At 53.8% G+C, this 22,646-nt stretch overlaps 10 protein-coding genes across 10 annotated transcripts; 6 read left to right on the top strand and 4 right to left on the bottom strand.

Moving 5' to 3' along the window:
- Positions 1 to 1,222: 1,222 nt before the first annotated feature.
- On the top strand, positions 1,223 to 3,066 carry M409DRAFT_23889 (uncharacterized protein; the record flags this gene model as incomplete). The annotated part of the gene is made up of 3 exons (XM_033806989.1): positions 1,223 to 2,437; positions 2,949 to 2,980; positions 3,036 to 3,066. The coding sequence occupies 3 exons, from the start codon at positions 1,223 to 1,225 to the stop codon at positions 3,064 to 3,066; spliced, it is 1,278 nt and encodes a 425-aa protein (XP_033666485.1).
- Positions 3,067 to 3,982: 916 nt separating this feature from the next.
- M409DRAFT_23888 (uncharacterized protein) lies at positions 3,983 to 7,614 on the top strand (the record flags this gene model as incomplete). The annotated part of the gene is made up of 2 exons (XM_033806988.1): positions 3,983 to 6,169; positions 6,220 to 7,614. 2 exons carry the CDS (start codon positions 3,983 to 3,985, stop codon positions 7,612 to 7,614), a joined length of 3,582 nt encoding a protein of 1,193 aa, XP_033666484.1.
- A 1,088-nt stretch (positions 7,615 to 8,702) lies between these two features.
- M409DRAFT_55492 (uncharacterized protein) lies at positions 8,703 to 9,766 on the top strand (the record flags this gene model as incomplete). The annotated part of the gene is made up of 2 exons (XM_033813020.1): positions 8,703 to 9,286; positions 9,325 to 9,766. The coding sequence occupies 2 exons, from the start codon at positions 8,703 to 8,705 to the stop codon at positions 9,764 to 9,766; spliced, it is 1,026 nt and encodes a 341-aa protein (XP_033666483.1).
- A 741-nt stretch (positions 9,767 to 10,507) lies between these two features.
- On the top strand, positions 10,508 to 11,749 carry M409DRAFT_67002 (uncharacterized protein; the record flags this gene model as incomplete). Its single annotated transcript, XM_033817207.1, has 1 exon — positions 10,508 to 11,749. One exon carries the CDS (start codon positions 10,508 to 10,510, stop codon positions 11,747 to 11,749), a length of 1,242 nt encoding a protein of 413 aa, XP_033666482.1.
- A 129-nt stretch (positions 11,750 to 11,878) lies between these two features.
- Positions 11,879 to 12,580, bottom strand: M409DRAFT_23885 (uncharacterized protein; the record flags this gene model as incomplete). The annotated part of the gene is made up of 1 exon (XM_033806987.1): positions 11,879 to 12,580. The coding sequence occupies one exon, from the start codon at positions 12,578 to 12,580 to the stop codon at positions 11,879 to 11,881; it is 702 nt and encodes a 233-aa protein (XP_033666481.1).
- A 248-nt stretch (positions 12,581 to 12,828) lies between these two features.
- M409DRAFT_67001 (uncharacterized protein) lies at positions 12,829 to 14,278 on the top strand (the record flags this gene model as incomplete). The annotated part of the gene is made up of 3 exons (XM_033817206.1): positions 12,829 to 12,885; positions 12,952 to 14,173; positions 14,235 to 14,278. 3 exons carry the CDS (start codon positions 12,829 to 12,831, stop codon positions 14,276 to 14,278), a joined length of 1,323 nt encoding a protein of 440 aa, XP_033666480.1.
- A 1,102-nt stretch (positions 14,279 to 15,380) lies between these two features.
- M409DRAFT_23883 (uncharacterized protein) lies at positions 15,381 to 16,519 on the bottom strand (the record flags this gene model as incomplete). Its single annotated transcript, XM_033806986.1, has 2 exons — positions 15,381 to 15,811; positions 15,889 to 16,519. 2 exons carry the CDS (start codon positions 16,517 to 16,519, stop codon positions 15,381 to 15,383), a joined length of 1,062 nt encoding a protein of 353 aa, XP_033666479.1.
- Positions 16,520 to 17,265: 746 nt separating this feature from the next.
- M409DRAFT_55490 (uncharacterized protein) lies at positions 17,266 to 17,934 on the bottom strand (the record flags this gene model as incomplete). The annotated part of the gene is made up of 1 exon (XM_033813019.1): positions 17,266 to 17,934. The coding sequence occupies one exon, from the start codon at positions 17,932 to 17,934 to the stop codon at positions 17,266 to 17,268; it is 669 nt and encodes a 222-aa protein (XP_033666478.1).
- A 797-nt stretch (positions 17,935 to 18,731) lies between these two features.
- On the bottom strand, positions 18,732 to 19,382 carry M409DRAFT_23881 (uncharacterized protein; the record flags this gene model as incomplete). Its single annotated transcript, XM_033806985.1, has 1 exon — positions 18,732 to 19,382. One exon carries the CDS (start codon positions 19,380 to 19,382, stop codon positions 18,732 to 18,734), a length of 651 nt encoding a protein of 216 aa, XP_033666477.1.
- A 1,330-nt stretch (positions 19,383 to 20,712) lies between these two features.
- M409DRAFT_36849 (uncharacterized protein) lies at positions 20,713 to 22,236 on the top strand (the record flags this gene model as incomplete). The annotated part of the gene is made up of 3 exons (XM_033810625.1): positions 20,713 to 21,057; positions 21,111 to 22,012; positions 22,068 to 22,236. The coding sequence occupies 3 exons, from the start codon at positions 20,713 to 20,715 to the stop codon at positions 22,234 to 22,236; spliced, it is 1,416 nt and encodes a 471-aa protein (XP_033666476.1).
- Positions 22,237 to 22,646: the final 410 nt, after the last annotated feature.

Raw genomic sequence — 22,646 nt, 5'->3', positions numbered from 1 at the left:
ACCTCGACGACAGAGAGTCAAAAGCAGCTTGTATGAAAATGACATTTATGATCGAGGTTTTCGTGCTTCAGGTGGTTGTGTCACCCCTTCACGTACCTATCTTCCGCAGTGGCGGAGTCTTGGGGAGGACTTACTCGTCCGTTCTTTACGGAGGCATCGACATCCAACAAATCCATCTCTATAAATACGGAGGATCGCGCGGTACAGGGCAGACGGAGGTAGTTTTCGACTGCCATCTGCGCCCGTTCGAAGCGCAGATCTCGCAGCGATCCCCAAGCGTTGAAACACCTAAGCGCCAGGCTGTTGGCGCCTATCACACAGCTCTCACGCTTGTCTAGCCTCAGCTTCAGAACTGGCAGCTGTCCTTCGCGCTGCTATCCTCACATGGTCTGCGTACAGTGCTCGACCAAATCTGTTGAACAAATACAATCTCCAATCCGCTCCGCAAAGAATTGGGATCGTTCAAGATTCCCTACGATCGAGCCCAAAACGTGCACGTACCATGACCGACTCACTTTGCAAGCAATGTGCCGCTATTACGTTAGACGTCAGTGGTGACATTGACGAGGCCGAAATTCGCACTTACAGCAATCTTCAAGAGCTCCGAGAGCATGCAACTTCATGCAAGCTTTGCTACATGCTGTATAAGGCAGCACGACAGCTGCAGGATCCAGAAACGGGCAAATATTGCAAGCAAAGCTGGGGCATGGACTTCTTTAACGTGCTGCTTGTTCAGAGTATGATAAGTGTTTGGCACAGAAGAGCAGGACAGGAACATAACATACACCTAAGATGTCTTCTGGACGCTCAAAACACTCTCGGATATCCTGGGGGGCCGATCGGGTTTGACTTTCGAGAAACCCTCGGCGGCATCTTTGTTGGCTCAGGTAAAGCGATCTTTCTTGAACTGAGATTAGCCCTGTATGTACCAGCTGACGGGTGTGTGGATACAGACAGCAACGCAGCCCAGCTGATCTCTGGGCGCTCGTATTCGAGGTACAAGCCCAAACATGAAGTCATACAGCTTGCGAAAGCAAAGTTGAAAGAGTGCTGTACGAAACACGGCAACTGTTCGCTTGCTCCAGACACGCAAACATTTGTTCCGAAGAGATTGCTGGACCTTCGTAATCTGAACGACGGAGATGGTGCTGTTCAGCTTGTACTCAACCCGCAGCAGTCTCTCGGGAATTATGCCACACTCAGTTACTGCTGGGGCAACGACATGAATATACGACTGACTTCGGACTCTCTGCGCATGTTCTTGAACATGGGAATCCCACGCTCCAGTTTGCCGAATACTATTCGCGAAGCTTGTGAGCTTTGTATCGGCATTGGCATCCGCTATTTATGGGTGGACAGTCTCTGCATCCTTCAAGACGTTAAAAGTGACTGGGTGGAACAATCGTCCTTAATGGGTATGTTGTTTAACAAGTCAACCCTCACGATCTCAGCTGCAAGGAGCAAGAGTTGCAACACTGGCATCTTCGTCGAAGATCGGGATAAAGTGGTAGAAATCGCCAAGCTCAAGTGTCGTACGAATGACAACAACAGTAGTGTCTGCTGGGTCCGCGAGATGGACCAGGCGTTCGACGGCACTAGGGAACCAACCGAATACCGAGCTTGGACCCAACAGGAGACTTTATTGTCACGCAGAGTCTTCACGCTTGGCACATATCAGCTCTCGTGGCAATGTGCGACATCGTACTGGAACGAGAGCGGCCGAATGCTAGCACCGTCGCCATACATGAAGGAAATGTTTCCATGCCCTATACTGCATGATTCCTTAAAGCTGTATGATGACGAAAAGGCAGAGCAGCCAGAGGGCGACGCATTGCTGAGAGTCTGGCATGAATTAGTCTCTGATTATGCTCGTCGGAAGCTGACTATGGCGAAAGACAAATTGCCCGCAATATCTGCAGTAGCTAAATGGCTGTCTGCACATAGCGCTTTAACAGAGGACTACGTAGCTGGCCTTTGGCTGTCGCGTCTCCCTGCAGACCTAATGTGGTTTCACACTCTCACCTTCCCGGCTGAGACAAGCCAAGTGGTCAGACCCACCTCCTACCGCGCCCCTTCGTGGAGTTGGGCATCACTTGATTGCAGCCGTCTGGAATGGTATGACATCGGGACTGAAGCCATAAAAGCGAAAGTCATTGGCCACAAGCTGGAGTACAGAAGTGCGGATACCTTTGCAGAAGTCCAAGGTGGGTACTTGGACATTGATGCTCTAGTGAGGACCGCCTGGCTAGTACCTCAAACGTCTTATCCGGAGGCATATGAGCTGTGGGATGATGACTGGCAATCAGCTCTCTGCGGCACAAACTCAACTTCCACGGGTAGTGCTTCTGGTCGGGTGTATCTGGATGCGTACGATGAGGATGAATTGCTTTGCGTCAACCAACTGAAGAAAGCTGACCGAGTACAAGAACGCGAATGTGTCAGAATTAGTGCGTTAGCAGGGCTTATCGTGGAGAAAGATGTGCGGCAAGATCACGACAGACACGATCGGAGGGTCGTTGAGAGGAGACGAATGGGGATCTTCGTACTGAACTGCGAAAATCCTCAGGCTTGGTGGATTAGAGGCTTGAGAAGAGTTACGCGACTGCTGTAGTCTATCGACCTTTGTAGTGCTCACAAGACCTAGACAAAAACCCAAATGTTACAGTAGTGTCACCCTCTGAGGTATGCTCTGGCATAGCCGTCATGTGTCGATGAGCACTTGCCTTAGACCTCTGCGTCATTACGGTGTACTTCTGCCCCCTACACTGTCGCCTGGGGAAGCTTCATTGATAGCAGGGTCGGATCGTGAGCACAGCATTACAGACAATGCTCTGGGTAGGAAGGAGATCTGCAAAACTGTGGGCGCGATACCTAACTGTCACTTCGAGGTGAGAGATTACCAGAGTCTTATATACCAACATATATGGTAGGCTGACATCTGAATACAGGTCGCAGGAGATCCTGTAATCTACTGGGTAGGGTCTGAAAGGCGAGGAGATGAGGTTAGAGAAACCTTATTACTGATATATATATAGCGGTGACCCGCGATGGTCTGAACAACGCTAGAGTCGATCAGGGTGGCCTTGTAGCCAGACTGTATAAGTAATCCATTTCCAGAACGAACTTGAAAGAGGAGACCTGCCAAGGCCGGTGCAAAGAAAGTCCGACGCCGCTGCTATCTTCGGCTACCCCTTGCCGTATGATGATCTTCAGGCAATTCTTGACGCCGTTTTCTCTCTCCTTCTCCCACTTCGGCCTCGATCGCGGTCACAAGAATACTGCCAGACCACCAGCATAGTGATATATTCGTTCGACTACCATACATCGGAGCAAAGACGTCCCTCGCCTTCACTGCCACGACTCAAGCACCACGCATTGTTACCTGGTTCGGTCTTGGAATCAGAAAAACAAAATCGATCTAACGTCTAACCGTTGAGCACGCGCATAGAGTTCGACGCGCTCACCTATTTCAGACCAAGAGCTTCAACTCCGAGGACTTCGCGATGCCCCTTGTGGTTAAGAAGCATAGAGGCACGGCACGTCTCGTCTTCTCAGCCACTGAGGTATCTCCATGGACTTCACTCCGCCCTCGGGCTAGCTGGTTTCTGATCAAAACCACGTGCGACTGCGACATGTCAGACTCATCAAGGCCATGGAAATTGGGAACAGCGACGTTCAACGCACCTTTGCAATCCAACGCCTCCCCACGCGTTGTTGCACTCCGTGGCGAGGAGAGCAGCCCGTCGAGGGCCAGCCTCAGGTGAGACGAGGGGACTTCTCTTTTCTCTTCTTGTTGTTTCGTACCGCTCTTCTTCCACCACCTCCAACATTGTCTCAAACGTCAGTTTGTTCCTTTCGCAGACTCGTGTGTTTGCACATACATTCTTTTTGGCCTTCGGGTCCCATCACGTTCTTTACAGGCTTCGGCCGTCCACTCACTTGACGAATCGCATATCTTCCTAATTGACAGTAATATATAATCATGCCTTCCTTTTCGAATCTCGCCGTCCTCGCGGTGGCCGTCCGATCTACCTATGCCGGAGTCGCATTGGGCGTGGACCTTGGACCCAAGCTCGGCCTGGACTACAATGTCAGCAGTTCTGCGAAAGCAACGACGACGAGCGCCCCAGCCCTGCTTTCCTATGGAGCCGATACCCAGACTTCGACTGCGGTTCCTGAGCTTTTGCCATACGGAGCCTCGTCCAGCGAGGAGGCTCTTCCAACGCACTCGGTCGAGGTTCCTACGCATTCATTCGAGCACCCGAGCCTGCCATCGCACTCTGTCGAGTCCCACAGCATCAAGAAGATCAAGATTGCCAAGCCAACAGCGAACAAGAACGAGACCGCCCCATCGTACTCAGTAGAAGTGCCCGCGCTTTCGATACCTCTGGGCACCGGCGTCCCAACCCATAGTGCTGCTTCCCAAGGCTTCGAGCTGCCCGCACCAAGCCAGAACGGATCCAAGGAAGAACTTCACCTGCCAACCCTCAGCCTGGCGCTTCACAACGAATCACTCCCAACTCAGAGCGTGCCTCTGGTGACCGCTCCTTCAGCCGGCTTTCCAACCAAGATCCCTGAACTCAACATCACGACTCCAGCATTGAGCCTGCCTACGGAAGTTCCCTTGAACATCTCTACCCCTACCTTGAGCGAGATTCCTGCGTTGAACATCTCGACCCCTACCTTGAGCGAGATCCCTGTGTTGAATATTTCGACCCCGGCCTTCAGCGTCCCAAGCCAGGTACCAACTGTCTCTGTTGGCACACTCGAGATCCACAACGTATCCGTCCCCACTGCCGGTATCCCGTCTGTTGGAACTGTCGCAGTACCCACCATTGGCACGATTCACGTCCCGTCCGTCAACACTAACCTGAGCTCTGTCACTGTTCCAAACTTGGATACCACCATTACGCTCCCCACGATAACCGTGGCCACCGACCTCAACCAGACTTTGCCAACTGGTATCCTCGGCAACAACGCTGCGACCACCACCTCCGAGGCTTCTGCTTCGACAACCACTGCTAGCACTGCTGAGGTGGCCAAGAACAATGGTACGAGTGTTCTGTCGCAGCAGACCGGCACCGCAACCGGCAGCACCGCTTCAGTCGACACCGGAATTCCACCAAACTCTGGGTCCGTTGCTGTCAACACTGGCGCTTCGAGCACCCCTGCTTCTGCCAGCAGTGTTACGTCTGCCGCTGGTACGGCAGGCACTTTCGTTGCTCAGGTCAACTCGACTGCTGTTGCGACCAGCACCGAGGTTGTCAGCGCATCGACTGCGGCTGCTGATTCGACTAGCTCATCTGCTTCTGCATCGAGCACTCCCCTCTGCCCCAACATGAACGGCGAGACTTACACCAGCAAGACGGGCGAGAAGTTCAACGTGAAGTGCAATCAGGGCTACTCCGGAACCGTCATTTCTCACCCAGGAAAGGAGCGCATCAGCGACAACAACACTCCTCAGGGGTGCATCAAGAAGTGCGAGGCCAACTGCCTTTGCATTGCCATCAACTTCAGCGAGAACGGCGGATGCGACCTGCTCAGCGAGATCCACGACACCTTCGACCGGGCTGGCGCGACCAGCTGCGAGCGCATGACGACCCCTGAGAACTGCAACAGCCAGAGCACCAGCGCATCTTCCACTTCTACGTTTGCTCCTTTCAATGTCTCAAACAACACGACCGCCACCGCTCCCGCATTTGGAACCGCTAGTGCCGATACCAGCAGCGTCGTTGCAACCGAGAGTGTTTCCGTTACGACAACCGAATCGATTGAGGCTTCTTCTTCTGCTTCTGCTTCGTCCGAGTCGTTTGCCGCGTCTACCACCCCAGCATCATCTTCTTCAGCCGGCAACAAGGCCTGCAAGGCCACCATCAGCGGCAAGGTCGTGCTCACGACTTGCGAAGCCCAGGCCTCCACTTCTGCATCTGGCAGTGCTAGTGTTGAGACGACCGGCTCTGTCCCAGCGTCAACTACCTCTGCTTCTGGCAGCGTTGCTATTGAATCTTCAAGCAGCGCTCCAGCAACGACGTCTTCTGCCGGCGGCAACAAGGCCTGCAAATCGACTGTCAGCGGCAAGGTTGTTCTCACGACTTGTGAAGCTCAGGCGACTACTTCTGCATCCGAGAAGACCGAATCGACCACCACCGTTTACGATGTGACCACTGAAGTAAGATAGTTCATAGATCAGCAAGAACTTTAGCAGCTAACACCTGATAGTACTACACCACCTGCCCAGGACAGGTCAACACCATCACATACGGAAAGCAGACTTTCACTCACACCCACTCGACCGTGTCGACCATTACAAGCACCTACAAGACTACGGAGACCGTCCCAGCCACGAAGCCTTACTCTGCCCCTGAGACCGAATCCTCGTCGATCTGGACGTCTGCTAGCAGCTGGTCTTCCGCTTCTTCGCCTGCCACTACTCCTTACAGTGCCCCTGAGACTGAATCCACCCCAGCTACCACTCCGTACACCGCCCCAGAGAGCGAGTCCACTTCAGCAACCACTCCGTATACCGCCCCAGAAAGCGAGTCCACTCCAGCAACCACTCCTTACACCGCTCCTGAGACCGAATCAGCATCTACTCCTGTCTACCCAGCAAGCAGTGGATCTGCCAGCTCTGGATACGAGTCCAAGAGCTACGAGACTCCAGCACAGAGCTACCCAGCTGAGACAAAGCCCGTTGAGTCTGCATCTTCGGCGTATGAGACTCCCGCCCAGAGCTACCCAGCTAAGGAGACCTCTGCAGTCGAGTCGAAGCCTCCTATGTACCCAGAAGCCACCAAGCCCGCTCAGAGCCCTGAGCAGACCCAGCCCGCTGTGTACCCAGCCAAGTCCTCGCCCGTCGAGAACAGCCCAGTCTCCAGCTCCGCCGTTGAGGTTCCCGAGTCGTCTGCACCAACCTACCCATCGCCAATCTTCTACAACAGCCCCACCCAGAGCATGCCACCTCAGGAGTACCCTTCGGAGAGCAAGCCCGCTGAATACCCAGCCAAGTCTGCTCCCTCCGAGAGTGCACCAGCTCAATCTGCACCTGGCTACGGCTCTTCCGCTGCACCTTCCGCCCCGGCTTACATTCAACCTGCTGCAGGCCCCAGCTCATACGAGCAGGCTCCATCTGCACCAGCCTCGTACTCACCTGAGCAATCTGCTCCCGCGCAAGGCCCGTCCGGCAACGCCCCCGCTCCAGCTTCGTCTGCTGTCTCTTCCGCCCCAGCTACCTCCCCAAGCGGCTACGAGAACAGCCCCGTCGGCGGATCTCCCTCGGCCTCGTACGGCGGCGCTAAGCCCTCCAACAGCAGCAGCAGCGTCAAGGTCGTCACCGTCGTCCCGATCCCCGCCACTCAGACCGTGGTGCCTATCCCAGCTTCCTCCGCAGGCTACGGCTCTGGCAAGGGGCCAATGGGCACCGCACCCATTGGCTCCGCCCCTGTCGGCACCGCGACCGTCGTCCCTGTGCCTGCCAACAACGGCACGTGGACCAGGCCCGGCTCTTCCGAGTCGCCTTCCTCGTCGCCGAAGGGCTACACCGGTGCTGCGAGCGTCAACACCTTCAGCTTCGGCGTGATGGCCATCGCTGGTCTGGCTGCCGTGCTTGTTCTGTAAAGGGCAGATAGAGAAGGATAGGATGGGAAACGTGAATGAAAGCGAGGAGTCTTAATCTGTTACCTTTTTGCTTTTTGGGGGTGGGAGGAGGATCAAAGCAGTGTCCTCGCCCTCGCCCTCGCACTCGTCGCCGCCATCGCCGCCAATGCCTGTCGGTATTTCTCTAATGTATGCAAACCACACCTCTGTATAGTCTGTATGATTGATTATAGACCTTTTCGTTTTGGATGGTCTGTCTGTTTTTCAGATGTATATACCCGCGAATGGAATTGCTCTTGTCGTTATGAATTGTTACCCCCGGTTGTGGCTCGCTTCTACTGCCTTGATCTGTATCTGAATCGGGCAGTGCCAACGAATCAGAATGGCGATATACCTTATATAGCGTTACAGTTGTTGCAACTTACAAGCTGACTTTTGACTAAACCTTGGCAATATTCGCTTGCGGTCCAAGGACTGCAACGACTCGCGAGATCTAGACAACACATGAGAAAATACAAGGTTCAATACGAGTCCTCCGCCGTCCAGCTCCGCCACACAAACGAGGATTAACGACTATCTTAGCGACCGCTCGTGAGATGACAAACTATGGTAGTACATCGTGCTAGTAACCGTCAGTCGACACGCCTGCGTTCGCGAAAAAGCCCATCCGCTATCCCATTGGTATTAGTACTCGCTTAACCTGGATCTACTACGACGCATCTCGCGGAACAGTCGAAAGCACTTGTACGTGTTCGCTTGCATTCGATGTATCAGTCATGTATTGCTACACATCTCAAGTAACAGCCGAGTCTCGTTTTAAAGGTGATCGACTAAGAACCAACAACAGTCGCAACTTGAAATAGATTCCTGCTATCCGTGCCAACAAGACATTCGGCATATAAGGAGCCTATGGAGCATTTCTAGTGATTGATATCTTCAGCCATCTATCTCATTTGTTTTTCATTTGTTCAGCGAGCACCACGGTTCATCAACATCGAACCTCTCTTCTCGAGTGTCTCCTTTCATTCTCCACATCGCAATAGTATTGCCAGCCGTTCCTTCAACGACAACTATTTCCTCTGCTAATCACATAACTACCTTTCCTGGACATGTATGCCAAGATGTTTTGGTCCATATTCCTCCCGCTTTTAGCATCAGCAGCCACTCTCGGGTCCCGCGAGGACGTGGCGTCTACGAGAGACGAACAAATCGGCGACAAAGACAAAACCGCAATATGTACTACCGACTATTCGCACCCCGACTATAGCCCGGCCTACGAGGATTGTAAACAAGCCCTCGAGGGCGGCTTGTTTCGAAGGGGCTACTCACAGCATACCCAGGCTTTCGCAAAGAATGACTGCACTATACAGTGGGTCTACGAGACCTGTGGCATTGCAATCTGTGGAAATCATGTGCAGATGTGGTCTGAGGAGTTGTATGCCCAAGCCAAGACAATTCTCACCTCGTGTCCTCGGGAGTACAACGGCAAATTCTACGTTTCCGGACAAATGCACTACAGAGACTCCAAAGCTGGCACGTGGCAGATCGCTATGTATAACCGTGGATATCAACCTGACGGCCCTGGTGACAACATCAAGGAAGATCTCCGAAAAAGGCGTCTGTCGTCCATCTCTTCGATGAGCAACGACATTGCAAACGATGACGGAGATGGAGGGACCTGCCGGTACAGGACGTGAGCGACCAAGGCTGGAAGCAAGATCTCAAGGACAGGGACCTCCAGAAAAGATTACCGGATGGAGTTGTGCCCGGCTACCCTTTGAGATGGGTCGCTCTAGGAGGCACCTGGTCGGCGATCAATGCGGTAGGGATGGACACCACCACGCTCATCAATGGCCTACACGCAAATTTTGGACAGAACTATCTTTCTCGGTCAGTGTACACCTTGGGCGCCCGCTGGTGGACAATGCAGATATCGACCGTGGCTGGAGCGCTTCTCAATCCGAATGCCGGCCCAAACTCCCTTCACATCACTCCCGTCACCCCGATCGCCACGGTCGTCAACTCTCAAACACTCATCGCCGTCGTCAACACGCTGTTCGCCTACTGGCAGTCCACTGGTCATGACAACGGACAGGCATTTCAACTGCACAGAATTAACGACGATGGTAGCGTCGGTGATGCTCTTCTGTGGGCATATGGGGCGTCTGGCTGAGGGATTCAGGCTGGTCGCCCTTGTTTCCACAATCTATGTCCTAGGGCATGAGATGATTGTCTGAGTTTCCGGTTTTGGGAGATTACGAAGGAAAATTGTTTCGGAGTTAGTATTGCCTTTTTTTTTTGAACATTACACTCTTTGATGTACTTGCGTAAATCGATCGACAGTTGAGTATGGTATTTAGACTTATCAACGCGTTTCTTACTATTGAGTACTAAATAATTTTACCAAACCTCTTAAAGAATAGGAATAGAGTGTTGTTACAAATAGAGGGTAATCACTTTATTACAAGTCCTCTGGACGACACTGACAACCGAAGACAATGATTTCTACTGGTGAGTGTACGAATCACCGCATCGCCAGCGAGGAACGAGTTCGTACTCACACCAACCCCTATGAGAGGTGAAGGGTGAAGTGAAGTGGTCAGTTGCCGGTTAAAGACTCACCCGGGCCGGTTCCTGTGCCGAAGCAGACTCCCGAAAGTCAAGCAGCAGCCAACCCCAGCTCCTCCTCCCTCCTCCGCTACAACCGCACGGTCAGACATCACGAACCATTCCGAGCCGAACGAGATTATTCTTGAATGGCACATGTAGAACTTCTCCTTTACTCTGTAGGTCACTTCCTCTTCTTCCAATCCTCTGTCACATCGTCTATCACCGGTCCGTCGTTGTGAAAGGGTAGAGGGATATAGCAGCAACAGAACTGAGCTACAGACCACTCCCACATACCCTCCTCAACATGGCCTCCATCATCCAAAAAGGCACCAGGAACATCCTCACCAAACAACCCACCGACATCGTCTTTCTCTCCGCCCTCCGCACGCCCGTCACGCGCGCCAAAAAGGGCGGCTTCAAAGATGCCCAGGACCACGAACTCCTCGCCCACGTCCTCCGCGCCACGCTGGCCGCGAACCCCAACCTCGACCCTTCCAAGATCCAAGATATCCACATCGGTACGGTGCTGAGTGAACTGGGCGGCTCGAAAGCGGGACGCATGGCGGCGCTGCATGTAGGGGTTCCGGAGACGGCGTCGTTCCAGACGGTGAATCGCGCGTGCAGTAGTGGGCTGAGCGCGATTACGGGCGTGGCGCATGCGATTGCCACGGGGATGATCGATGTGGGTGTCGGTGGAGGGATGGAGAGCATGACCAAGAACTATGGGAGTCGGGCGATCCCCACCCAACTCTGGGGCGCGCTGAAGGAGAGCGAGGTCAAGGATGCGAGGGAGTGTATCATGTCGATGGGGTTGACGGCGGAGAATGTCGCGGAGAGGTATGGGGTTGCGAGGGCGGAGCAGGATGCTTTTGCCGCCAAGTCGCATCTCAAGGCCGCGAAGGCGCAGAAAGAGGGGTTGTTCGACAAGGAGATTGTGTCTGTCACGACGAGGTGGCATCCGAACCCGGAGCAGCCTGAGCTGGAAGAGGGGATTACCGTGAGCAAGGATGATGGCATCCGGCCGAATAGCTCACCAGAGTCGCTGGCGAAGATGAAGCCGGCGTTTAAGGAGACGGGGACGGCAACGGCGGGGAATAGCAGCCAGGTCAGCGATGGGGCGGCGGCGGCGTTGATGATGAGGAGGAGCACGGCGGCGGAGTTGGGGTTGACGAGCAGTATTATTGGGAAGTGGGCGGGCACGCAGGTGGTGGGATGCAAGCCGGATGAGATGGGCATTGGGCCTGCGTTGGCGATTCCCAAGCTGTTGGAGTATACTGGCGTGCAGAAGGAGGAGATTGGTATCTGGGAGATCAACGAAGCTTTTGCGAGCCAGGCCGTGTATTGTGTGAGGGAGCTGGGGATTGATGAGGACAAGGTCAATCCTAAGGGCGGTGCCATTGCGCTTGGTCATCCTTTGGGCGCGACGGGGGCGAGACAGTTGGCGACGTTGCTGCCGGAGTTGGAGAGGCAGGGCCAAGAGTTGGGTGTGGTGAGCATGTGTATTGGGACGGGGATGGGAATGGCGAGTTTGATTGTGAGGGAGTAAGATATGAATCTTTTTGTGCTATCATCTTCTGTGCATAGCGGGTATCTTGAGAAAAAGTATTCATGCGCTGAGCAGTATATCCGCAGGTTCTTCTTTAAACAGTGGTCAGGCCATCGAATGCCGCATCTATCATCCACCTTCCCCCCCTTTCGTCTTCTTCTTTTTCTTCTTGCCTTTCTTCCCACTCTGCGCCAGCACCTCATCCAGATAACTTCCCACTTTCCGCCTCTTTGGCTTCGTGTCTTGCTCTTCATCCTGCTTCACCAGCTCCTTCACCGTCGCAAGTTCCTCCCTTGGATCCGGTGGCTCAGCATCAGCATCCACCTCGACATCTGCCTGCCCACCAGCCGTTGCATATGCGGGAGTTTTGGCATCCCTCCTCTGCTTGGATGTGAAAGTTGCTGCCCTGCCCATTTCCTCCTCCTCATCCTCACTATCCTGTGCTCGAGATGCCACTCTGACCTTGCCGCTCGTCGATGTGATGGGCTTGGGAGCAGCATGCTTGGACAAGGACATGCTCTTGCCAGCATCTGCTCTTTGCGACTTCCTCCGTGCTTCGGCGGCCTTTTTGCCTATGAGATGTTCGAGCAGCTTGTCGTTGTCGGTTCGCTTGCGCCTCAGGATGCCGTCCAGCTCGGAGTCTTCATCTTGGTTGACGGCGCCCACGCCAGCAGCATCCCGTGTCCCTTTGAAGTCGCTCTCATCGTCCTCGTCTTGCTGGTTGTTGCTTTGGTTGGAGGGGATCCATGACTGCAGCACTCGTTGACTCCGCGCAAACAGGACGTTGCTCCTGCTGGCCCAGATTTCTGATTCGGGGATCTGGTCAACCATTGGCGAGTCTCTCATCAATCCTCATCAATCCTCATCAATGTGCATCAATGTGTCGTGAATTGGCCGCGGGTATAGGAAAATGTCGGAAGAGCGAGGTGCACGGCCAATCGGAAGGGAAGGTTCGGGCGGCTGCCGAACGCAGAAGCAACCTGTGCAGCCAACCTCAGAGCTGCGCTTGGGAGCTTCACCACGCAAAAGATCCCCCAACTCTCCCTCCTTTTCTTCCTACACCCGCGGGCTGGCTCAGGATGTTCAAGCTCGCTCGTAGCAGCAGGCAAGTCGCCTCTGCTCTGCAGAGCTTCAAGGTGCGAATCGCCCTCACAATCACCCCCGGGACAGTCACCGGCTAACCAAACAATTCTCGCCCACAGGAAGCGCCCATCAGGCAGCAGATCCGCAACCTGTCCATCCACGAGTACCGCTCCGCCCAGCTGCTCGACTCGTACGGCATCGGCGTCCCCAAGGGCAATGTCGCCCACTCGCCGCGCGAGGCCGAGGAGGTGGCCAGCAAGATTGGCGGCGAGGATATGGTCATCAAGGCGCAGGTGCTGGCCGGTGGACGCGGCAAGGGCCACTTCGACAACGGCTTCAAGGGCGGCGTGCGCATCGTGTACAGCCCGCGCGAGGCGTCCATCCTCGCCGACCAGATGATCGGCCACAAGCTCATCACCAAGCAGACGGGCGAGCGCGGCCGCATCTGCAACTCGGTCTACATCGTCGAGCGCAAGTTCGCCCGCCGCGAGTTCTACCTGGCCATCCTCATGGACCGCCAGTCCCAGAGCCCCGTCATCGTCGCCTCCAGCCAGGGCGGCATGGACATCGAGACCGTCGCCAAGGAGAGCCCCGATGCCATCATCACGACCAAGATCGACATCCACCAGGGCGTGACCGACGAGATTGCCCGAGACGTCGCCACCAAGCTCGGCTTCAGCGAGCAGTGCGTGCAAGACGCAAAGGAGACCATCCAGAAGCTGTACAAGATCTTCATGGAGAAGGATGCCACCCAGATCGAGATCAACCCTCTCTCCGAGACCTCCGACCACCAGGTCCTCTGCATGGACGCCAAGCTCAACTTCGACGACAACGCAGAGTTCAGGCAAAAGGAGATCTTCAGCTGGCGCGACACGTCGCAGGAGGATGCAGATGAGGTCCAGGCGGGCGAGTCCGGCCTCAACTTCATCAAGCTGGACGGTGATATCGGCTGCTTGGTGAACGGTGCTGGTCTGGCCATGGCCACCATGGACATCATCAAGCTCAACGGTGGTGCCCCTGCCAACTTCCTCGACGTCGGTGGTGGTGCGACCCCAGAGGCCATCAAGAGCGCTTTCGACCTCATCACCTCCGACCCTAAGGTCACCGCCATCTTTGTCAACATCTTCGGTGGTATCGTGCGATGCGACGCCATCGCCAAGGGCTTGATCAACGTTGTCGAGAGCATGAACCTGCGGACACCCGTTATTGCGAGATTGCAGGGAACCAACATGGAGCAGGCACAGAAGCTGATCAACGAGAGTGGTTTGAAGATTTTCAGCATTGATGACTTGCAGACTGCGGCAGAGAAGAGTGTGCAGTTCAGCAAGGTTGTGAAGATTGGTGAGTTCATCTCCTTTCAATTGTGATATTTGAATCGTACGCTGACTTTATGCTTTTACAGCACGAGATATCGACGTGGGCGTCGAGTTCACCTTGGGTATATAGATGGCGAGATGGGACGAGCGCCACAGTATCGGCGTTTGCTGTGTTGTTGTTTGTTAACTACTACCTCTCATAGGCGTGTACGTTCTGAAATCCCAGCGAACTTTGTACTATCCTGGTGTCCGATACGTCTTAGACCTTGTCATTGACGTCTGTTTGGGTTGCGGAGTTGACAAGGGGAGCTTCGTCCTCGGTTTAGCCCAGTAAGTGAGAGAGCGATGGAATGGTAATGCTGACTTGTTATCATCGACCTTTCGCCGTTCAATCATGCAGCTATGAGATTCTAACCCACTCAACATATGATGATGTCGCTCCACCTTATGCTCAAGCTTGAAGGCGAACAGGCATAGAATCGCGGGGTTCTCAGACCAACCAGGCCGAAGAGAATGGGCGGATCCAGCATGGCTTCACCTTCATCCCCTCCACCCACGACGGAGGAAGCAGATCGACCCGAGAGCAAGGAAACGCCATCGCCACCCGACCCCGAAGCACCTGGGCCGTCTGCACCATCAGCACCGTCAGAGAGCACGAAGAACGAAGAACGAAGCAACGATCATGAGAAAGAGAAAGAGAAGCAACCTCCCAAACCACGAAGAAGTCGCAGGAGGAGAAGGAGGAGGAGAACATGGCTGGAATACTTTGCTTCTTGGCTGGGCGTTACAACGTCGCCCGTGTTTACTTGGTTGGTGCTTTTCGGGTTGGGTTGTGGTGGGTGGTGGGTTGTTTTTGTGGGGTGAGGTAGAACTATTGGGGGCGGGGTATGGTGATGAGGGTTGGGAAGAGGAGGGGTGTGGGAGGTTTGGGGTGATGTTGGTGGCTGGTGAGAGATGCGAGGCTCTCTTCACGATCGAACGAACATGGCACGGCGACCTACGATGGCTGGGAGCAGCAATGGTTGCGGATTGGACTCTTAGATACTTCGGTCGTAGCTGAGAGTGGCGTGGGAAGAATGGACAGACCGCCATTCTCTCTTGGCCCCGCAACAAGTATGTACACTCCGCCGCCGCCGCCGCCGCCGCCGCCGCAGCAGCATCCAGTCGCTCCTGACATAACCTTCGTTTACATATCCAGCTTCGACGAGAGATATTTACACAGCAGCTACATCCTACTCGGCGTCCTCGCCCTCGTACGCACATCGAAGCGAATCCTCCTTGAACAACAAGCAGTCTTCTCCAATGCAGGCCAGCGAAAGGCCTTCCCATAGCCGCGCGGTCCTGCGACACAATGCCTCAAAGTCCGCCCGGTGCACAGTAGTGGGTATCCGGCTACCACAATCCTTGCAGGCAACCATCGGCCGGAATGCGATGGGCTTGAGGGAGCGGATGTGGTTGAAGGCTTTGTCCAACGTGATGGACTTTTCTTGCCAGGCAGGAGGCCAGTCACTTTCCGGATCGTCCATGGCGATGTGTCGCAGGTATTCGCTGTCAACGGCGCCTTTGGCCATGGTGGTTTTGCATCTCTTGCAGAAGGATGAAAGTTCTCGAAGTCCGACTGATAGCTTCTCACGAGCCTTGCTTCGTCTTTCTTCGAGGACGACTTTGGTAACCGGTTAGCTTTGCGGCGGGCATGACCAGCGTCCTTCTGGACGATCGATGATAGCGAGGGATACTGACGGTAAAACTGTACGGGCAGAATGCTCTCCTCCAACTCATTCTTCACTTCCAAGAACGATCCTGCGTAGTTCAACATGAGCGTATCAACCACATCGGCGAAGATCTGCTCTTCGTTCAAACAATACGCGATCGTGGCGAGCTTGGCCAACCCCACGCCATCGTCGCTCACGACGTTGTGATACAGAGCCTGGAGCAGAATCCCTCGCGATTGCAGCGTCAACGCTTCTGTGCAGTCCCATTTGTCGGCCGCGACTGCGAAGGCCACCACGCGGTCCAGATCCGAGGCCAAAGCAAACTCAGGTACGCAGATGTGATGCAGCAGAAGGCATAGATCAGACATCGTCTGCAAGTCGTCTTCAGGGAGCGGGATCTCGAGGGGACTGCTCGGGTTTCGAGGTTCTTGTCCTTCGCGGAAGTGAGGGCCCAATAGCGTGGCGAAGACGGGGGATGTCATCGTTAAGATGGCGGAAGAGACTCGAATCTTGGTGATTTTGTTGTTGCCGTTCGTGGGAGTGCCCGGAAAGTAGAAGACGACATCGCCGTTCTTGCTGATGTGGTCCACGCCGCCGCTGCCAACTGCGGCTCTCGAGTCTACTTCCATTTCGCGGGCGGGTCGTTTCCTTGCGGGCATCTTGGTGTGTGATGTTGTGATGGTCGGATGTGTGTGGAATTGGGACTCGGAGAAGAGGATGTGACGCGACATCTCAAAGTTGGGGTCGTGTTTGTGGAGCGGTGCGCACGGGCAAGTTCATCGCGCTAGCTGGGGGCTTGGAGCCTTGTCCTTGCCAGCAATATACGCGGGGATCGCAAGGAAGAGACGGATGTTTGGTGAACAGGTTTGAATCTAACATTGCTATGGAAGCCACACGCAGAGAAAGGTAACCGCAGCAGCGGCTACAACGGCACCTTGCCCAGGTCACAGTGTTCCTTTCTGACGCATCGGAAGGAGTCCTTCTCGAACCTCAAACAACTCTGTCTAACGCATTGGACCGTCAACCCTATGCAGGACATCTCTACCTCATCGCCAATGGCTTCGTATTGGTCACTGTCCATTCGAGCCGCTTCGCCACAATGCCCGCACCATCTATCCTCTTCGCGCTTGCCTAGAGCCTTGAGCGATCGTACTTGCCGCAATGCATTCTCCAGGGTCCAGTGGCTGTCCAGCCATGGAGGCTGTACCGGGTCGTCTAGCTGCTGTAAGATGTAAAGTTGACGCTCTGCGATACCTTGAGCGGTAAGTGGGCTGTAGCAAGCCTCACAGTATGTAGCCAGATTTGACAGTTTATGAGAGACAAATTCCCTCGCCGCTTCGCGCTTGTTTGCGAGAAGGACTGCATGTACTGTCAGCTCTCGACTATGATGGCGCTAGAAGAGAAACTACGGACGATAGAAATGCTCTGGAAGAGTCGCATCGTCCATTTTGATGCACAGATCCAGGAACGATTCCTTAGAAGACAGTCTCAACATCCCCACGAGGCTAGCGAAGAGCTGATCCTGATTGAAGAGGTAACTTGCCGCGATGAGCTGGAGCAGGTGAAATTCGTAACGTCCGAACTTCTCCTTCAGTCGAAGTCGAGCAGCGAGCAGCATTCCCTGGGCCTGGAGGCCGAGTATCTCACTGCAACACCACTTGTCGGCTGCTCTAGCAAACGCGAAGATGCGTTTGGCATCTCTACCAGTGGCCAAGGCTGGGACCGGGACGTGGTGAAGCAGGCGAAAGAGGTCGGACATGGCTTCTGGCTCGTCTTCGGGAAGCGGTTTGGTGGCTGGGTTTTGGGCGTCGCCGAGATTGCGACCCTCGCGAAAATGAGGTCCCAAGGGTGCTACGAACGCTGTTGAAAACATAGTGAGAAGTGCCGAAGACACCTGGATCCGGCGCTGCTCCTCGCCCATTCCGACCTCGAAGATGATATCGCCACTTCGGCTAAGTTGGATAAGGCCAGTTGCGGAATCCGTTTCTTGTTCCATGTCGTCGGCAGTACGTTTCCTGGACATTGCTGTTGATGGAGAGGTGGAAGGGAAGGTGAGCGGACGAGGGGCCGCCATGATTTAAGTTGGGGAGGCGTGCGCATGGGGCAGATCCATGACCCCTACGCCGTTGAGCCGGGAACTTTGTGTCTTCACGTGCAGCCTTGTCCGTCTTGTGAGAGCTTACTCGTACTCACGGCAACAGCGACAATAACATACAGCCCGTGGTATATTACTGAATGGTCTTGTATCCGAGGATGCTCACTCGCAATGCATCAAGGTTGATCAAATCACGCAGATAATCCTCGTTTGGGTCCCTTGACAACAAAATGTTCGAGGTCATACAAGGTCCCCACGACCAAAGCACCCAGACGACACCCGCCACCAAGTCCTAGGAGTCGATTTCATTGTGCTCGGGTTTCTCGTTACACAGGAACATCATGTCTTTGAAGGAGATGCACTTCGACCATACGCACTGAATGGACAACCCGGTGCACATCATCTCCGTGTTTCTTGTCACCTTCTCATATTCATCATTGCCAATGGTTGACGTTGTATGACAGTCTAGACAACGAGGCAGCAAATCCACCTTGGTGACAGGTGTCAACCCGCGAACTTGGACCAGAGCTTCGTCCAGCTGACGGGTCGAGTCCAGCCATGACGGCGGTTATCGACCTTGGAAGTGCTTGGCGATGTGTTGCTGAAACTCGAGCGCAGGTGCTGCGGTAGTTTTCCTGCAGCACTTGGAGCATGAAGCCGCAAGCTGTGTGAGTCCTTTCGATATGCTTTCTCGGGCCATTGTTCGCCTTTCTTCAAGAACGACTGAAAGATACGATCAGCAACACGGTCCCATGCCGAACAGTGGCCGTTTCGACTCAAAAGTAGAACTCACAGTAAAACTCCAATGGCAGGACGTTAGCCTCGACATCCGGTGCCAACTGCAGGAACGATCCCGTGAAGTGCATTAACAACCGCCTTATAAGAGACGAAAATGATCCATTCTGATTGAGCAGAAGTGCAGCGCTCGCCAGCTCAGTCATAGGCCGCCCGTACTCAAGTGGATTGCTGACGTCCCTGTCAGGGGCTTTCAGCGTGTTGAGTGAGTTCAGAAGAATGCCTTGCGACTGCAGATGAAGCGCCTCCACGCAACACCACTTGTCTGCCGCCACTGCAAACGAGCGTATGCGTTTGATGTCCTTGGCAGATGCAAGCTGAGGCACATTGACCAAATGAAGCAACCGGAGTAGATCTGACATTGCTTGCGGCTCGTCTTCTGGAAGTGGAATGGTTACAGGCCCATTGGTATTGGCAGACGCAAGTTGCTGTCCCTCGCGGAAGCGAGGGCCCAGCAATGCGGCAAAGGTGGTCGAGGCTTGTATCAATATTGCAGAGGATACGAGAAGCCGGCATCTTGCAGTCGCTTCCTCGCCAACTTCAAAGATGACATCGCCATTCTTGCTGATTCTGTTAAGGGTGTCGGGCACGAATTCTTGCTCCATCTCGCCGGCGGTGCGTTTCCGTGACATTGTTCGGTGAGATGGAGAGGTCGTGGAAGGCTCGTCGGTATGATTTGGATTGGAGATGGGGGATGTAGTCGGCAGGAGAAGAGACGCGGAGAATCTAGTTTCATGAGATCGCGTGCGCAATGCCGTTGCGCTAGCGGGGATTTCCCACAGCCGTGTCCATGCGAGTGCTTTGGAACGGCAGAGCAACATCCATCCCCATGCGAGCTTGCAGAGCCTTACCTTCGACGGCCATCCCCTGACTGAAGGCGGCATCGATAAGACGGCCTGGCATTCAGGACCATTCAATTTCTCACATCCCCAAGTACAGTGCCAGCTCTACAGGCACAGCATTCAGTCGACAGCCAATCAACGATGATTTGAACATCTTTCGGTTGATGCTCACATCCTCGCCTTCGGTAGCAATACCTGTTCCAGGCATGAATCAAATTCGATGGGGAAAGCCGATCTAGCGATCAGATCGCAGAGACGTATGCTGTTGGAATAAGGCATTGGGTCTGAACCTTCGTGTCGAGTATGTAGAGGGATCCAGTGAAAGGGTTCGTCGTAGTAGTGCAAACTCAACAGAATACTGTAGATCGTTTATGCTACGCAGTATCAGCTCTAATTGGTGAGGCAGGTGCTTCATGATGAACAGCAAATGTTGAGCACAAGATCGATCACCACCCGCGCAAGAGACGTGAATAACGCCCCGAGGGCGTCCAAGTTATGCTGGTCACTGTAGAGGCAGAATACACATCTGATCAAGAGGTCGTAGAGCACGACATAGTTCTTGTAGATGTATTATTCTAGGATTCATTCACTAGGGTTTCGCCGCACTTTTGTCAGTCTGCTGTGGGAAGTGGCAGAGGATCATGTATGATACATATATAATGTACGTCTTTGGAGGACCGACAACGGTTCTTGAGGAGGGCTGAGGACAAACGTGGATCTGGGCAGCGAGAGAGGCGGATGTAGAGTGACGATGAACGCATGTTCGCATGCTCGCAGGTTGTGGATGCCTACGATGTTCATAAAAGTTTTTCATGGCGGTCGCATACGATGTGCGGTCACTACCGGAGCATGCGGTGCCTAATGACCCACAGCAAAATTCTCAGGATTTGGCCTGCAGCCCAGGCCAGTCACCAGACGCACGTGGTATTGAGCGTGCCGATCTGCCATGGTCAGGCTGCGTATACCCGATGTCGGTATTGGAGATGGCGGGTCGCAGGATCAAAGTCAATTCGGACAGCTACAGCTACATAATTGACCTCAATGGCGCTGAGACTGCTGAACCTTGAGACAGGATCTTTCTCATCGCTACACTTCCTCTCCAGTCATGAGGGCCATAACAATGAGTTTCCTTATTGCTTTGCCGAGCCTTGCTAGTGCTGTCGTTTCCAGCTCTCATGTACTCTACAGGACCTTCTACCCATCTTCCATAAACTCTACTAGCTGGTATTCCAACATCTCGCCAAGTACATATAACGACAGTATCTACCAAACTAATACCTACACATCTGCGACAAACGCTCCTTATGGCACATACGACTACTGTACAATGCCGCATCCGCGGGCCGATGTTTATCAACTTCCGGCGCCCGTAGCAAATGGAAGTGTGCGAGCGGAACTGGTGTATCTGCAGTACATACAGCGCCATCAGCGACGTACGTCGTACAACAGCCTTCCGGGAGGCGAAGTGAGTTGAAAAAATCTAGAATTGTCCAAGAATGTCCACTAACGATGAACTAGAATCAAGCTTACGACTGTGATAACGTCGAGGCATTCCTCTATGCAAGCCCAAATGGCGGACTGCCGCAGCCGCAACCAATGCATGTCTTCGGCAAGACATACACTGACCCTTCAAACCCCTTTGCAGCCAACTATGTCAAGAGCACGTGCCAGTTGCCACAACTCACCGTGGGTGGTATTCTGGACGGTTTCCAGCATGGGAAGGATCTCTGGTCGGTATATGGCGAGAAACTTCACTTCTTGCCATCGGTACCGAACAGTAAAACCTGGTTTCGATCGAGCGAATCGGTCCTTACACAGCAGAGCGCAGGAGGTGTCTTGCGTGGAATCTGGCCATACCATACAGGGCCTGTGCCACTTCATCAGCAGCCGGAAGCTGTAGATACCACCAACGAGAGCTTCGAATGTGACCGGCGAACGACAGTTCTGTCGGAGATCGAGAACTCGACCGAGTGGCAATCTCACCTTGAAGCTGCAGCACCACTATTCAACAGCCTTTCTTGGGCTAGCCAGAATGAGTCGGACTTCACATTTTCCTTCAACTCGTTCGCCGACAACTTTCAGGCCCGGCTCTGCAACGGCTATAATCTCCCCTGCAACGTCAAGAACCTCTCGCAATGTGCCACTATGGCTCAAGCCGAGGAAATCTTTCGAGGTGGCGACTGGGAATGGAACTACTGGTACAGAACGAATCCTCAAGCCCTGCTGTACACCCAGACTGTCGAAGGCCCGTTCATTGCAGAAATCATACAACGGCTTCAAGCGGTACAAAACGGCAACTCGAGCATCATTTATGAGCACGATTTCTTGCACGACAATGACATCGGCCCTATTGCGGGAGCACTTGGCATTACAGCCCTTCGATGGCCGGGGATGGGTAGTAACATTGCGTTCGAGCTGTGGTGAGTTGGAAATTTTGCTGGGGTCTATGATTGCTTTACTGACTGTGAATCACAGGAAAGTACGTGGTGGAAGCATATATGCACGTGTGCTGTACAGCGGACAGCCGATGGTGACAATATACGGCACGCTTGACTGGATTCTCTTGCCGGAATTGATTGGCATTCTACAGCCTTACGCGCCTAAGAACATCGTACAGATTTGCAACAATGTGACTAACAGCTAGCGTCGGTACATGTAAGATCGCTTTCTGATACAGATATGGCAAAACACGAGCGACAACGAATTTGCAATCTGTGTTCGTGGTACATCTCTGTACCTAGCCTTGCGTTGCGCCGGGAATGTGGGCGGAAGGTCTCTTCTTGACTTGTGCGTCAGTATCTTTCATGATAAAAACGCAGTGCAGGATGACAAAGTTCAAGATTGTAGAGAAGAACAGGAAAAGTGAGTGATTTTGAGGTTTCGAACGGATTTGATCTTCTATGCATGTCTGTCTATCGTTATGTGCGAGACTCCCGCATTGCTTTTGTACATTCCCAAAATCGATGCCTTTGACCTATCTTTCCGTCAAAGGTTCTCGATATTTCCACTAGTAGTCCGGGCAATTGAACCCGATGCCTTCCCAAGTAGCATCGA

The sequence above is a fragment of the Zasmidium cellare genome (assembly GCF_010093935.1).
Source record: "Zasmidium cellare ATCC 36951 unplaced genomic scaffold M409scaffold_21, whole genome shotgun sequence".
NCBI classification, from domain to species: Eukaryota; Fungi; Ascomycota; class Dothideomycetes; order Mycosphaerellales; family Mycosphaerellaceae; genus Zasmidium; species Zasmidium cellare.
Note: the sequence above shows the minus strand (reverse complement) of the source record. Positions and strands in the feature narration are given on the sequence as shown.